This window comes from Dipodomys spectabilis, unplaced genomic scaffold, assembly GCF_019054845.1.
Source record: "Dipodomys spectabilis isolate Male_0828 unplaced genomic scaffold, ASM1905484v1 ptg000394l, whole genome shotgun sequence".
Lineage (NCBI taxonomy): Eukaryota > Metazoa > Chordata > Mammalia > Rodentia > Heteromyidae > Dipodomys > Dipodomys spectabilis.
The window spans coordinates 470,813-487,724 of record NW_024871071.1 but is presented as its reverse complement, the minus strand read 5'-3'; the positions used below and the strand labels follow the sequence as shown (position 1 = coordinate 487,724).

The 16,912-nt window shown below is 35.1% G+C and overlaps 1 protein-coding gene across 4 annotated transcripts in view; it reads left to right on the top strand.

Moving 5' to 3' along the window:
- Nucleotides 1–16,912, top strand: part of Phkb (phosphorylase kinase regulatory subunit beta) — a 197,549-nt gene that overhangs the window by 79,107 nt on the left and 101,530 nt on the right. For all 4 annotated transcript variants that reach the window (XM_042667366.1, XM_042667367.1, XM_042667369.1 and 1 more), the window contains 3 exons: nt 240–303; nt 12,823–12,918; nt 15,693–15,890. In XM_042667366.1, coding sequence (XP_042523300.1) covers nt 240–303; nt 12,823–12,918; nt 15,693–15,890 — 358 coding nt within the window. The remainder of the gene's footprint in view (nt 1–239; nt 304–12,822; nt 12,919–15,692; nt 15,891–16,912) is intronic.

The following is a 16,912-nucleotide window of genomic DNA, read 5'->3' as shown; positions in this document are numbered from 1 at the left end:
TAAAACTTCTATCATCAATAGCATGACCTAAGTTTAGATCAAGGTGAACCTAGAAATATTTGTCCCAGATGATCAGTGAAAATTGAAAGAGTGAAATGTCAAAATGGCATCTCTTACATATTGTTCTCCTATGGAAGCTATTGTGCTAATAAATTCACTTGCTTGTGAATATTCTTTAGATAATGGTTCTTATTTTGTAACCAACTTCAGTGTAATAAGTATTTCCTTTTCTCTTTTAGCTCTGTTGGTTTAGCAAAAGCAGCTCTAGAAGCAATTAATGGATTTAACCTTTTTGGCAACCAGGTAAAAAGAAATCTTTGATTATTGTAATTCCATGCTTAAATAATTTGGGTATTCATTTTCTTATAATAAATAACTAACTGCTTGTAATTTGTATAGGAGCTTACACTTAAACAACTTTTACTTTAAAAATTGTTTGCCAGTTAAATTTTTACTTTCTCATTGAAAATCATTGCTTAATTAAAACCCAAAACTTTGTTAATAATCCTGATTTGTTGAATAATTTTCCTCAAATATTTTCTTTAGATTTAGATGGGAATATTTTTCACATTACATATCATGTGTTTTCCATGTCCATTCTCATGTTGGTTTCAGCTTAATGTATACCAATGTTTATCTCATGCAAAAGGGAATTTGTATAATATATGTAGCCAGATAGTTTTCACCTTTAACTGCCTAGATTTATTTTTTCTTATTAGATGTACTCTATTTAGTTCTTCTTTTTAAATTTAATTTTGTTGTCAAGATGATGTACAGAGGGGTTTCAGTTACATATGTAAGGTAGTGAGTACATTTCTTGTCAAACTTGTTACCCCCTTCCTCATTTTTCCCTCTTACCCAGACCCCAAGCTCCTGCAAGTTGTACATATTATCTTGTGAGAATCATTGTTGCATTGGTTCATCCTTTGTCCTTTGTCTCACCATTTTGTTGTTCCCCTTCTCTTCCTTAATTCACATAAATGTATATACAATACCCAGGGCACCAGAATGAAATACAGTAACAACAGGGGATAAACCATAAGAAAAAAAGACAAAAGAATAAAGAAAATCACGTAATACATTAAAAACAACAAAGAAAAACCTCTTATTTTCCATGTCTTGGAGTTCATTTCACTTAGCATCATCTTATATAGTCATATGTACATAGCTATTGGGGTATGCTGCTCATATGCTAAGACTGTCCTAGACATATACTGATGATAACAAATTAGGGAAACCATGGAGCCTATGTTTCTTTGGGTCTGGCTTACTTCACTTAATATGATTTTTTCCAAGTCTTTCCATTTCCTTAGGAATGTGGCAATGTCATTCTTTCTGATGGAAGCATAGAATTCCATTGTATATGTATACCACATTTTTTTGATCCATTCATCTACTGAGGGGCATCTGGGTTGGTTCCATATCTTTGCTATGGAAAATAATGCTGCAATAAACATAGTTATTATGCTGGTAGCTTTAGTGTGGCCTTGTTTGTGGTCATTTGGGTAAGTGCCCAGAAATGGGATTGCTGGGTCTAGGGCAGTTCTTTTTAATCGTCCCTTGAGGAACCTCCATATTGCTTTCTAGAGTGGTAGAACAAGTTTACACTCGCACCAATAGTGCCATAGTTTTCCCTTTTGGCCTCATCCCTCCAGCATCTTTTGTTGTTAGATTTCTTGGTAATAGCCATTCTAACTGGGGTGAGGTGGAATTTCATTATTGTTTTGATTTGCATTTCTTTCATGGCCAGAGATATTGAGCATTTCTTCATGTGTCTATTGGCCATTCTTATTTCCTCTTCAGAGAAGTCTCTCTTTAAGTCCTTACCCACTTATTAACCGGGAGGTTGGTTGTTTGAGGATTTGTTTTGGGGGGAATTTAATTTTTTGAGTTCTAAGTATATTTTAGGTATGAGGTCTTTGTCTGTTGTATGGCTAGTGCCGATCTTCTCCCAATCTGAGGGCCTTCTATTGATCTTGTTATGTCCTTTGCCATGAAGAAGCTCTGCAATTTCATGCAGTCCCATTTGTCCAACCTTTCTTTTATTTGTTATGCTTCTGGGTCTTTATTAAGAAAATTTCAGCCCCTGCCAAGGAGCCCTAGAGTTTCTCCTATTGCTTCCTGTAATGTTTTCAGAGTATCTGCTTCTACCTTGAGGTTGTTGATCCATTTGGAATTGATTCTAGTGCAGGGTGATATATAACGATCTAACCTTAGTTTTCTACAAGTGTTTAACCAATTTTGCCAGCACCATTTGTTGAAGAGGCTGTCTTTCTGCCATCCTATTTTTTTTTTTTTTGGCTCCCTTATCAACGATTAGGTGGCCATAGTTCTGCAGGGTCATTTCTGGGTCTTCAGTTCTATTGGTCCTCAGGGGTGTTCTTGTGCCAATACTAAGCTGTTTTGATTACCATGGCTTTGTAATAGAGTTTGAAGTTTGGTATTGATATTCCTCCAGCACTATTCTTTCTGCTAAGTATTATTTTGCTGTTTGGGGTCTTTTATTATTTCATTAAAGAATGATGTTGGGATATTGATGGGTATTGCAATGAATTTATAGATAGCCTTGGGCAATATTGCTATTTTCACAATATTAAATCCTCCCAATCCAGGAGCATGGGAGGTTTTTCCACTTCCTTAGTTCTACTTTAATTTACTTTTTCAGATATTTAAAGTTTTCATCATAACTGCTTGGATTTGTAACATTATTTTCCCTGGGAGAAAGAGGCAACTGTGAAGTTCACCTTACATTTTTTATATGACTTTGAAGACTTGTTTCACTGAAACAGACCAATCTAACTGGAGAGTTAGTTGACAGTGGATACAAATATAAGAGTAAAGTTACTATTTTGAATGAAGTATAGTGGGTGAGCCCCTAAGTTCAATCAAACCCTAATACTGCCCCTCATTCTACCCCGCCCCGCCACCCCTCCCAAAAAAAAGATGTAAGATAATCTTCTTAGCAATTTTGATACATTCCTGAAATGACAAAGAAATGCCAGGATTCCATTTTGTATTATAATTATCCCTAAGCTGTTGAAATGCTAGATCCGTGAAAATGCATTTTAGGAAGTTATAAAGATTTGTAAAACATTGATTTGGTTTTTATGGTGAATTAGGCTACTATATATCTAGAATCTTGGAATTTAAGAAAGTTTCAAGTTATAATATAATAGCACAACTGCTTCTCTTTCTCTTTCTTTACTTGCCAACTTGGCTTCTTACCTTAACATTCTAGAGAATGGGCTCTAGATATTTTTGGAAAGAGAATATGTAAACTTCTGTGTGCTCAAAAGATTACTCTCACTACTTCCCATACTGAATGACTGACAGAATGACATTTAAGGCTCAGTGGTGGAGTGCTTGCTTTGCATGCATGAGGCCCTGGGTTCGATTCCTCAGAACCACATAAGCAGAAAAAGTCAGAAGTGGTGCTGTGGATCAAGTGATAGAACACTAGCCTTGAGCTGAAGAGCTGAGGGACAGCGCCCAGGCCCAGAGTTCAGACCCCAGGACCAAAAAAAAAAAAAACAGAATAGCTTATTAGGATTTGTATAACCTACCTAAATATAGATTCTTCATTTAGAAAAAGTAGACATAATGATAGTAGGAGGTTTTCATTCAAAGAAGAGCTTGTTGGTTAACAAAGTACTTGGAAAAATATAAATCCTACCCAGGAGCTCGTGGCTTAGCCTGGAGAGAGAGAGAGAGAGGGAGAGAGAGAGAGAGAGAGAGAGAGAGAGAGTGTTCCTCAATAAATGAAGAATTGAAAGAGACTGAAATGAGTCACAGAAAATCCGAGAAGTATAATCTGATAAATATTTCTGGCAAAGAAGCAGGATATGAAGTCTACATATAAAATGCAGTAGCATTTCTATATACTAATAACAATCCAGCTAAGAAACAAATGAAGTAAAAAAAAAAATCCCATTCACAATAGCCTCAACAGAATACTAAGGATTAATTTAAATAGGGATGTGAAAGATACCTACCATGAAAACTATGAAACATCGAATTACATTTTTAAAAATATACCAGAAGATTGAAAGATATCCTATGTTCATGGATTGATAGAATTAATATAGTGAAAAAGACTATACTACCAAATTAATCTACAGATTTAATGTAATAAACATAAAAATTACACCATAATTCTTTGCAGAAATAGAAAAATCAATGCTAAATTTTCTGTGGAAAAATAAAAGACCCAAATAGCCAAAGCAATCTTGAGCCAAAGAGCAAAAAGTTTGGAGGTTTCTCAGTACAATTTTAAATTTTATTACAGAGCCATGGTAACAAAAACAGTAATAATGACATAAAAACAAACATGTAGTACAGGGGACTAGAAGACCCAGAAATAAGCCAACACAGCTACAGTGATTTGATTTTCAACAGTATGCCAAAAATACGGGGAAAAGACAGTGTCTTCCGAAAGTATTGCTGGGTAAACCAGATAACTACATGGAAAAGATTGAAACTAGATCCTGCTCTTTAGTCTGCACAAAAGTCAGTTCAGAATGAACCTAAATGTAATACCGGAAACTTTGAAATGACTGCAGGAAAACGGGAAAATCATGAAAGCATAAGCTTAAGTAGTCGTTTTTTGAATAAGATGCCAATGCTTAGGAAATAAAAGTAAAAATTGACAAATGGATTACAATGAAACCCCTTAGAACCATTCATATACACTTATTCATACACACATACACGTTCAGCAGTATGTTACTCATCTATATAGTAAAAATGTTCCCATTTTCAGGAAAAAAGATGGAGAGTTAGAGATCATTATGTTAAGTGAAACAAGCCCAACTCAAAAAATATATATCACGGTTTCATATGCAGAATCTAGACCCTAAAAAAAAATGAAGATATGAATGTATAAGAGACACTGTTTAGGAAGAAGGCAAGTAGCAAAAGGGAGGGTGAGAGAAGAAAATGCTGGGTTAGATAATATAAAAGTATTTTGTATGATGTGTGAAAATAGAATAGTGAACTTCATTAAAATGTATTTTAAAGGGGAGGGATGAAAGATAAAAGAAACATAATAGGGTAAATTAGAGATCAAAGTACATTATGCTCATATATGGAAATATCAAAATGAAAATGAAATCCTTTGTACAATTAATACATACTAATATATTTTTTTAATCAAAGAGTATGGAAGCTGTCTGTAATGATACAGATCTTACTAGGCTGTTTTCAACCAAATAGTGAACTGAATGGAGTTGAGTGGTCTTAGATTGACTGTAAACTCTTTTTTATTAATGCTCTTTTTTATATACCTGAGTCTCAATGAATGTTGCTTGCACATCTGTAGGCAATTTTCCACCTATATATCCCACCACACACACACACACACAAACACACACACACAAAGACTCCTTTCCTTACTTGCTGTCTTTCAAAGCTTCAATTTCCCCCAGAAAATTCTAAAACAACTGAGTTGCTCTACTTGACATTCTGACTCTAAGTTAGAAGTGTACTGCCAGTATTGTTGCTCAGCCAGTTTCTCAATCTTGACTACACAATGGAGTCATCTAAGGATTTTAAAAAACTGATGCCTGGGTTCCTTTCCAGTTCTGTTTTAGTTGGTAGTAAAATAAGTTAGGGATTGAGGTTTTTCAAAAATGCCTGGGAATTATAAAATATATCCCAGATAAAAACAACTGCACCAAACAGTTTATGTTTTCCTTTCAGTCATATATACTTCCAACACAACTGTTTACTAAATGTTTTCTAAAAGGACTACCTCTTCACTATTTAGATAGAAATATAGACAAATAATGACTTATTCCTTTAACAACACAAATAGTACATGTTGCATATAGAACCTCTATATCTCATTTTTTGCATGTTAGTGTTCCAGATTTACAAAATCTCTTTCATCTTTTCTTTTGATGATTATTACAGAAAACTGACTTTGAAAATGTTAATATCTACATGACTACAACAGTTAAAGCAATGATGTGCCTGCTAAGCATTAGCACATTTAAGTGTGCATGTGATGCTTTGAGTGTCAAGTCATGTTTCGTCATTTCATGTACTTAAAAGAGCTGTGTTTTTTAAATTAAAAGTCAGTGAGAAGAACTTATATTTTTTTATTCAACTGAAACACAAAGAAATATATCTTTAATTGTGGAAAGGTTTCTCTCAAAGTAAATTTTCACAGAGTTGAGGTATCTATTCTCAAGCTGTACACCAAAAGGCAGAACTAAGAATTAAATTAAAGCTACTCTGAGTCTGGAAGCCCAGATTAATTAATATGGGAAAATTTCAGATTTTATTTTTTTTTGTGAAAATACTGTACAGAGGGGTTACAATTACATGGGCAAGATAATGAGTACATTTCTTATCAAGCATTGTAGCCTCCTCCTTTGTTTCCCCTTCTGTTCCCATCCTCCCTCCCTTCCCCCCAATCCTCCCCGCCCCTCCCCACACCCCACCCTACCCCCTGCACGAAAGTTGTAAAGTTCTTTTTCAACATAACGACTTGTAAATCTCATTGTTGCAATGGGTCCACCTGTATCCCTATTTAAATGATTTGTTTTTCCCCTTCCCCTCCACAAATTATACCGACAGCAAATACAGTGAAAGCAGGGGTTATACTGTGGGGGAGTGACATACAAAGCAACTTATCTCACCTTATCAACTTATCAACTTATCTCACCTTTTCTGCTTGACTCAGACATATACTAGATATTGCAAATAAGGGAAACCATGGGACCTATGTTGCTTTGGGCCTGGCTTACTTTTTCCAAGTCTTTCCATTTCCTAACAAATGGGGCAATGTCATTCTTTCTGATGGAGGCATAGAATTCCATTGTGTATAGATACCACATTTTCTTGGTCCATTCATCTACTGAGGGGCATCTGGGTTGGTTCCATATCTTAGCTATAGTAAATAAGGCTGCAATAAACATAGTCGTGCTGGTAGCTTTAGTGTGGTCTTGTATTTGGATAAATGCCCAAAAGTGGGATTGCTGGGTCTTAGGGGAGCTCTCTGTGGAGTCTTTTGAGGAACCTCCATACTACTTTCCAAAGTGGTTGAACAAGTTTACACTCCCACCAACAATGCAGTAAGTTTCCCTTCTGTCCACATACCCTCCAGCGTCTGTTGTTACTAGAGTTCTTGATTTTAGCCATTCTAACTGGAGTGAGGTGTTATCTCAATGTTGTTTTGATTTGCATTTCTTTTATGGCTAGGGAGGTTGAGCATTTCTTCATGTGTCTATTGGCCATCCTTCTTTCCTCTTCAGAGAAGTTTCTCTTTAAGTCTTTAGCCCACTTGAAATCTCAGATTTTAGATGTATTTTTTTAGAATATGTAATTTGTGCAATATGAGCAATTTCACTGTGATTTTTCCATCCATGTGTATAATGTATTTTGATTATATTCACTTCCTCTTTGTATCAATAAATAACCTTTCTGGATGCTTTCTCTATTGCTAATATTAGGCCACTAGGGAAAGCCCAGTAGTGAATTAGGGAAGAAAAACTCTTAGTCATGGTTTTGTGGTCTGGATTTGCTTCAAAAATGAATAGAAACCATGTTAGAGTAGATTCACTTCCTCTTTTTATCAATAAATAACCTTTCTGGATGAGTACACTTCTCTGGTGCTAATATTAGGCCACTAGGGGAAGGCCAGTAGTGAATTAGGGAAGAAAAACTCTTAATCGTGGTTTTGTGGTCTAGATTTGTTTCAAAAATGAGTAGAAACCATGTTAAAGTAGATCTACAGTTTCACATTGTTTTATTTTTTATTGTAGATGAGCAAAGCATATCTCTGGGTCTACTCTGATGTCTGTACCCAAGCTCATTTCTGAGCTGAGGCTAAGAGAAGTGATTATAGAGGAGAAGAGACTAAGACAATTCTTCAAATGATTTCACTTTTACCTGCAATTACTGATATTAGTGGTATTTTAGAATCACAGTTCGTAACCTTGGCCTTGGGGCCATCTCAGAAATGGTTATTCAGGAGGATTGAGAAGAGAGGTAGATGTTTCAGTATATAGCTTTTCTGTATTGAAATGCATGTCCCTATGACAGTAATCAAGTAGAAACATCTATTGCATTTACTGGAATCAAAACAATTAGAGTAACTGGAGGAGGGTAAAATTTAGTTGTAAAATAGGCTCTTTAGGTAGAGTTAAGATAGTATGACAATTGTGATGGTTTTAGAAAATGGATGATGAAATTCAAATATCCAAAGTTAATTATTCTGAAGTGAGATATACATATAAAACTTTTTATATACTTGCCTTTCATTAGAGAAGTCAAATAGTAACAAAATAAGCTGAAGTGATTGCTCGTGTTATGTGAAGTGTTCAATCCAATGCAGACATCTAGATTCCTTTAATATTTACAGGCCTAAAATTAATGTGTCTGATGATTTAAAGTAAGTGATAATTAATTCCATGTGTGGGCTTTCCTTGTTGACATCTTTAAGGACTGTCTTCTGAATGGGAAATAACACCCATGAGCTTGTGTGATTTTACCATCCTGGAACTAAGCTGTAATGTCTGTAGCATGGTGAGAATGGAATTTACTAACTCTGTGTTAAAATATGGTAACATATGAGATAATTTTTTCCTTTGGATATTTCTTAGAGTCTGGCAGAAAAAAATTGATACCGGAAAAAAAATTTAGATAAATAAGACATTTGTAATACAAAATGTAAATTGACTCTCTACATTGTCAAAAATCAAGAAAATTTCCAAATTTATTATTGTACTTCACTTACAAATTATCATGTTCAGATTATATCTTAAAATTTTTAACTCCAGGCAACATGTTATGTAATTAACTTCATTAATTATTGGCCTAAGGAGAATTATAGCTATTATTTTATGTATCACATGCTCCTTACATACACATTTGTTTTCCTTGTTTTTCTAACAACAATATCTAAAAATATTTTCAGAGTGAAGAATCATTCTGTTTTACAAGCTAATGCATGTGCACAAACATGGGTTAGCAGTAGAATATGTATCTAGTTAACCTTACATTTGGATCTAGAATCTAGTGCATTTACATTTAAAATTTGAGCCCAGGAGATTAATTCAAGGTATTTTGGCTTTAGGATTAGTACATCTTTTAGTTTTGTGATAATTGGGATGAAATTTAGAAAGTGTTGATAAAACATTGATATGTGTGTGTGTGTGTGTGTGTGTGTGTGTGTGTGTGTGTGTGTGTGTGTGTGTGTGTGTGTATGATAGTTGCTTTTTCCCATATATTTTTGAAATCTCTCATAATGAAAGTAATATTTGTAGTTCCATTTTATTCTATGTGCTTTTAAATCTTTATTCTACCAGTAAAGGAAAATCAGGTTACTTAGAACTGTTTAGTATGGAATGCACTAATGACCAAATTGAAATTTTCTATTACACTGATCTTATTCAAATCTTCTCTTCTTACTTGAAATATATGTGTGTGTGTGTTTGTATATATTATATATTTAAGCTGGACACCAGTGGCTTGTACCTATAATCCTAGCTACTCAGGAGATTGAGATCTGAGAATCAAAGCCATCCTGGGCAGGAAACTCTGTGAGACTTCTGTCTCCAATCAACTCAGCTAGAAGTGGCACTATAGCTTAAGTGATAGAGCACTAGCCTTGAGCAAAAGGAGCCCAGGGACAGTGCCCAATCCCAGAGTTCAAGCCACAGGACTGACAAAAAGAAAAAAAAGTTTTTTAATTTAAATTAAATATATGTTATTTTATTTTTGTGTAGGCAGTTGTGTAACATAGTAGTATCTATCTGTAACATGTAAAGAGCCAAGCTATGTGAGACATTGTGCCTGACACAGTGAGTTATAGCTGGCTTATTTGGATTATTGTTATTTGTGATTACCTGATCTTTATATTGTAATCCACTACTTTCATATCCATAATTCTATACTGTGTCTATATTTTTACTTTGATCATATAGTCAGCATTCTTTCTTTAAAAAAAATTTTTTTTGCTGGTTCTAGGGCTTGAACTCAGGGCCTGGGCACTATCTCTGAACCTCTTGGTGCCCAAAGGATAATGCTCTACCATTTAGCCACAGAGCCACTTCTGGTTTTTTCTGAGTATTTTATTGGACTTAGAATTCTTACAGATTTTCCTGACTGGGATTTGAACCATGATCCTCAAATCTCAGCCACCTGAGTAGGTAAAATTACCCGAGTGAATCATAGATACCCAGCTTAGTGTTCTTTTTTAAAAATTATTATTAAGTGGTTGTACAAATGAGTTTCAGTTTAACAAATTACTTTCATATATGCACATTTAATATAAGGACTGTATTCACTTATCCTATTCTCTGTTTGTTTTCCCCTCCCTTACCATCTTCCCCCCAACAAAACATGTTTCAGATCCTTGGTAATCATTTTGTTAAAGTTGGAGTTATAGCATTGGAAATCTGCCCAGAGAATACTATATTTAAATCAATTTATTTATGTATGCATGCATATGACCCTGTATATATTTATATTTAAGATAAATATATAATATATAATTATAATTTAGATCTAACTTCTACATATAAAGAATACATGCACAGTTTCTTTCTGAGTCTGATTTCACATAATATAATTTTTTCCAGATCCATCCATTTCTCTGCAAGTGACATCCTATTACTCTTTCTCTTTCTGATTGATGAGTAAAATTATATGGTGTGTGTGTGTGTGTGTGTGTGTGTGTGTGTGTGTGTGTGTGTGTGTGTGTGTGTGTGTGTGTGTGTGTGTGTGTGTGTGTGTGTCGTATTTTCTTGATCCATTCATTGTTATAGGGTATCTGGGCTGTTTCAATAACTTGGGTATGGTGAATGAATAGTTCAGCAATGAACATGGATATACAGGTATCTTTTTTTTTTATTGTGAAAATACTGTACAGAAGGGTTACAATTACATGGGCAAGATAATGAGTGTATTTCTTATCAAACATTGCAGCTTCCTCCTGTGTTTCCCCTTCCCATCTCTTCCCATCCTCCCCCCCACCACCACCAAAGTTGTAAAGTTCGTTTTTCCACATAACAACTTGTACATCTCATTGTTGCAATGGATCTACCTGTATCCCTATTTAAATGATTTTATACAGGTATCTTTACTGTATCTTGACTTGTAATATTCTGGATAGATGTTTAGAGAGTGATGTTGCTGGATCATGGGGTAGTTCTGTGTTTAATTATTTGAGGAATCTCCAAACTGCCTTCTAAAGTGGTTATACTAGTTTACATTCCTCCCAACTGTGTAATAGGATTCCTTCTGATTCTGTGTGTGCAGGTTCTGTGGCTTGTTCTTAGGGGCCGGGTGCTATCCTTGTGCTTTAATTGCTCACAGCTAGAGATCTAACACTTGAGCCACAACCCCACATGCAGCTTTCTGGTGGTTAATTGGAGAGTAGGGTCACATAGACTTTCCTACTTGGGCTGGCTTTGAAGCTAGTAGCTAGGATTACAGGCACAAGACAATAGCACCTGGCCTTAATGTCTTGATTTACATTTCCTTTATAGGCAGAGATGGTGAACATTTTTTCATGTTTAGTGGTTATTTCTACTTCTGAAAGTCTCCTTTTCCCGTTCATTAATGGGTTATTAATTTTGGGGGTTTAGTTTCTTGAATTCTTTGTATAGTCTTCATATTAAGCACTTGTCAGATGTATAACTGGTAACTTCTCCCATTCTGTAGCACTTTTTAAACTATATCCTTGGCTGTGCAGAAATTTTTTAGCTGGATACAATCCTATTTGTCAATTCTCTCCAATTTCTTGAGCTCCTAGAACTCTACTCAAAGATTCCTACCTTTGCCAATAGGATCTAATGTTTCTCCTACATTTCCTCTGGTAGCCCCAAGGTTTCAGGTCTCACATTGACAGTCCATTTTCAATTGGTATTAGTATACAGGATCTAGTTTCAGTCTTCTGCATATAGATGTCCAGTTGTTCGAACACCATTAGTTGAAGAGGGAATATTTTCTCTACCATACATTTTAGCTTCATTTCAAATACCAGGTATGTAGGTATGTAAGTTTGTTCTTAGGTCTTCCAGTCTATTCCATTGGTCTTCAAGTCTCTTTTTATGCCAGTATTAAGCTTTTATTTATTTTTACTATAGATCTGTAGTAAAGTTTGTCTACCTTTCAAATACCTAATGGATATTGGTATATGTTTGTTTTTGTGTTTTCCAATCCATTCCATTGGGTTTTCCAATCTATTCCATTAGTCTTCAAGTCTCTTTTTGTGGCTGTATTCATCTTTTTTGCTTTTTTTGTATTGTTGTTAAACTATAGCTCTGTAGTAAAGTTTGAAATCTGAGATTGTACTACTTTCCACATTGCTTTAAAAAATATTTTCATTATCTTTAAGTATTTGTACTTTTTTCCAGTCTTAGTTTGGCTACTAAGGGCATTTTGTAGTTCTGTATGACTTTTTGGATTGTTTTATCTCTCACTATGATGAATAATAGTCAACATTCTTTATAAGGAATATACAACTGAGATTTTATGAATCCAAATTATTTCTTGTTTTTTTATGTTAAACTATGTAGATATTCATTGTAATAAATGCACTTCATTATTTTGTAAAATCAATACATTGTAATTTATAAGAAAACTATGGAAAATAGCAAAAGTATAAAAATAACACTTTAATGATTTATTATATAATAAATACATTAATTGCAAGAAATTCAAGAAATATTAAAAATACAAAAATCATTGAAGATTTTTAGTGATCCCATACTCATGTGCAATACATTTTAGTATTTTTTGTGAAATGTCTTACTGTACGAATACCAAGTAGTTTATAATTCCTTGACATGTGTTTGTTTTTCCTCCTCCCAGGGCTGTTCGTGGTCAGTTATATTTGTCGATCTTGATGCTCACAATCGCAACAGACAAACTTTGTGCTCACTGTTACCCAGAGAATCAAGATCTCATGTGAGATGCCTTACAACAAACTTTAATGGACTATTATTTATGATTTTTTATGTACTTCTATCTTGTTTCCCAAGGAAACTCTCAGGCACCAGTGGCTCCTGCCTTTAAACCTAGCAAGTCAGGAGTCTAAAAGCATAATGATCAGGCTTCACGTCCACCATAAGCATCTTTACTAGTAGTCGAGTACAATGGTTCACACCTATCATCCCTACTGTGTGGGAAATTGAAAATAGAAGGATTATAATTCCAAACCTGACCAGGCAGAAAAGTTTACAAGACTCCTATATCAAAAATAACTAGAACAAAGAGGATAGGAAATATGCCTCAGGTGGTAGAGCACAGGCTCAGCAAATATGAAACCATACCAAAATAAAGCACTCTAAATATTATAGGTCATCCAGAAAGATAATAAGACATAAGCTAAATGGTGACTCACATATATAATGGCAGCTACTTAGAAGGTACTCAATAGGATCACTGTTTGAGGACATTCCATGCAAAAATGTAGTCAGACCCATCTCGACCAATAAAAAGCTTGGCATATTGGTTCATGTTTGTCATCCTATCTATAAGGGAGGTATAGTTAAGAAGATAGGAGAAACTTAGTCTAGGCCAGCCTGGCCAAACAATAAGACCCCATTACAAATATAACAAAAGTTAAAGAGTTGGGTTATGACTCAAGTGGTAGAGCACCTGCCGAGCCAAGTACAAGACCTTGAGTTCAAAGTAGTATTACAAACAAAAAGAGAGTACTCAGTGAATGCTGTTGAGCAATAAGGTGAGGTGTGGGTATGGGAAAGAGAAACACGTGGTGGTGGTGGAAGGGTGGAGGCTCTAGTTGGAAGGGCATGAGCTAAGAAAGAGGATAAAAAAGGATGAATATGGAAAAGGTAGATTGGTTGCATGTATAAAAATAAAACAAACCTGTTAAAATTATTTTAGGAAAGGAAAAAGGACAGTAATAGTGTGAGACTGACTGAAACACACTGGAAACATATGTGAAAATGTCACAATGAACTCCCCCCCCCTTTCTAACTATTAAAACAAACATCATAAGATTAAACAGCAGCATGGCTGAACTGACCTGTGGAGGGGTGGGTTTAGTAACTATCTCTACCTGTCTGGACTTTAGGGGTCTTAAGAAGTGTGGAAAAACCAGCTTTGTCATGTGACTCTCTTGTAAGGCAAAAGAAATTGACATTATTTCTCATATACATATATATATATGTGTGTGTGTGTGTGTATATATATGGATTTTTGGTCATGGAACATTAGGAAACATATTTGAGCCAGGAATGGTATTGCCTGCTTCAAATCTAAAGCACTTAAGTGGCTGAGGTAGAAGGATCACTTGAGCCCAAAAGTTCAAGACCAGCCCATATAGCAGAGCAAGAGAGACAATATCAAGAAAGAAAAAGAATGAAGGAAGGAAACAGGGATGGAGAGAAGAAGAGCTGAGAGGGATGGAAGGCAGAAAAGAGCAAAAGAAAAATAAAAGGAAAAGGGATAGATGGAAGAAACCAAGGAAGGAAGGAAGAAACCAAGGAAGGTAGGAAGGAAGGAAGGAAGGGAGGGAGGGAGGGAGGGATGAAGGGAAGAAGGGAGGGAGGGAGGGAGAGAGGAAGGGAGGGAAGAAGGGAGGGAGGGGAGAAGGGAGGGAAGAAAGGATTTTATAATATGTTTCTTTTGAATAGTTTTCTTCCTTATTGTTTTTTCTCTCATTTGATTCACTTTTCTTTTACTTGATGAACTTGTGTGTTTACTATACCTGATTGTATGTTTTTCTAGGGGTTATTTCTGGTTCTATTATTTTTTTTAAATATAAGAATAATTTGACTATACTAGCTTTTATTTTCCCAAGTTGAGGACTGAACTCAGTTTCTTAAACGTGCTAGGCAAGTGATCTTCCACTGAGCTAAATCCCCAACCTCAATTTGACTACTTTAAAATAATTTTTACAGAAATAATAAAGGTTATAGTAAAAGAAATACTAATAATACACAAGTATTATATGCTAACTTATTCTACTATGCAAATATAATCCTAGGGTCAATATTTGTGCACATTTTCTACAAATTTCTTGCAAATATATACTAAGTATTGTTCACATGATATGCAGGTTCTATGAAAAATGTTTAAAATCAATAAACGTCTAAAATATAAATTTTAATTACTTTTGCTATATATATATTTTTTATTTATTTTTTGTCAGTCATGGAGCTTGAACTCTGAGCCTGGGTGCTGTCCCTCAGCTCTTCAGTTCAAGGCAAGCACTCTACCACCAGAGCCACAGTGCCAGTTTTGGTTTTCTGGTGGTTAATTGGAAATAAGAGTCTCACAGATTTTTCTGCCCAGGATAGCTTTGAACTGCTGTCCTCAGATCTCAGCCTCCTGAGTAGCTAGGATTATAGGCATGAGCCACTGGCACCTGGCTGCGATATAATTTTTATGCCTGTTAACTTACTCAACTTGTTGTTAGACCTTTAGACAAATTGCAATGATAAATTGAGCTGTGATAACTATTAGGCATTATTTTGTTACATACTGCTTGAATTAATTGGAGCCAATGTTGACCTCTGGTTATTTGCTTTGATAGCAATAAAATCTTACCTTCTCAACCATATTCACTGAAACATGTGCTAGAAACATGTGTCAGTCACTTGAACCCGAACATGCTCACTGTCTTTTGGATAACCCTTTTGGCTTTTTATCTCCTTGATTCTCCCTGGGCAGTGCTAGTCATCTAACTGTGCACACTTTCTTCTTGGCTCTAGAACACAGATGCTGCCCTGCTTCCTTGCATCAGTTATCCTGCATTTGCTCTGGATGATGAAGTTCTCTTCAGACAGACACTTGATAAAGTGGTTAGAAAATTAAAAGGAAAATATGGGTTTAAGCGTTTCCTGAGAGATGGATATAGAACATCATTGGAAGATCCCAACCGACGCTACTACAAACCAGCTGAAATTAAGGTATCAAAAATATTCCACATTAGCCAGGCACTGGTGGCTCACGCCTGTAATACTAGCTACTCAGGAGGTTGAGCTCTGAGGATCACGGTTCAAAGCCAGCCCGGGCAGGAAAGTCAGTGAAACTCTTATCTCCAATAAACCACCAGAAAACCGGAAGTGATGCTATAGCTCAAGTTGTAGAGCGCTCGCCTTGACTGAAGAGCTGAGAGACAGCGCCCAAGCCCAGAGTTCAAGGCCCACAACCGATCAAAAAAAAAAAGATTCCACATTTATAGCATATAAGAGAAGTCATATCAATCAAGACAAGATGCATTATATTTATAAACTGATTTGTTGAATGCTAACTCCTTTGTACATATAAAGATAATGAAAATATAATTGAAAAATAATTTTTTAAAATTCTATATTAATAGTACATGAGAGAAATCAAAGGCACAGACTTAGGAGTCTGGCTTTTTCAATTTGAGTTCTAGCTCTACCACTCTTAACCATGTGGCCTTGGGAAAGTTAGTTATCCTCTATGTTTAGTATTATTCATATTGAAATACTAATTGTGCTCATACCATGAGGTTCTTGTGGAAATTGAATGACTTAATATATATATTTTTAATAGTGCTTAGAATGTTACTTTATACATAGTAATGCTCAGTAACTCTTTAGTTCTTGGTTCCATGAGATCCTTATGCTCATAGTAGTCCATGTCCTTGGTTGGACAATTTTTCTATCAGATTTTCAGTTCCTTATGCAATAGCAAGTTGTATTTCAGCTCTAGTTTTCATTTTAAGTATAGATTCTCCTTAAAACTAGTAGCCCTTTCCATTCTCCTCTTTTAAATTTCACTTAAATTTTTTCTTTGACAAATAGTCCGCTAAATATTTAATTTTAATCATTTGTATTTCAAATGTACCATATTACCAAAATAAAAAGAAAGATAAAATACACAGATCACTCCCTCTAGGTTTATATCTCCCCAAAAGTAATCATCCGTGTACATTGCTTTAATGGAAATTGACAATTTTGTA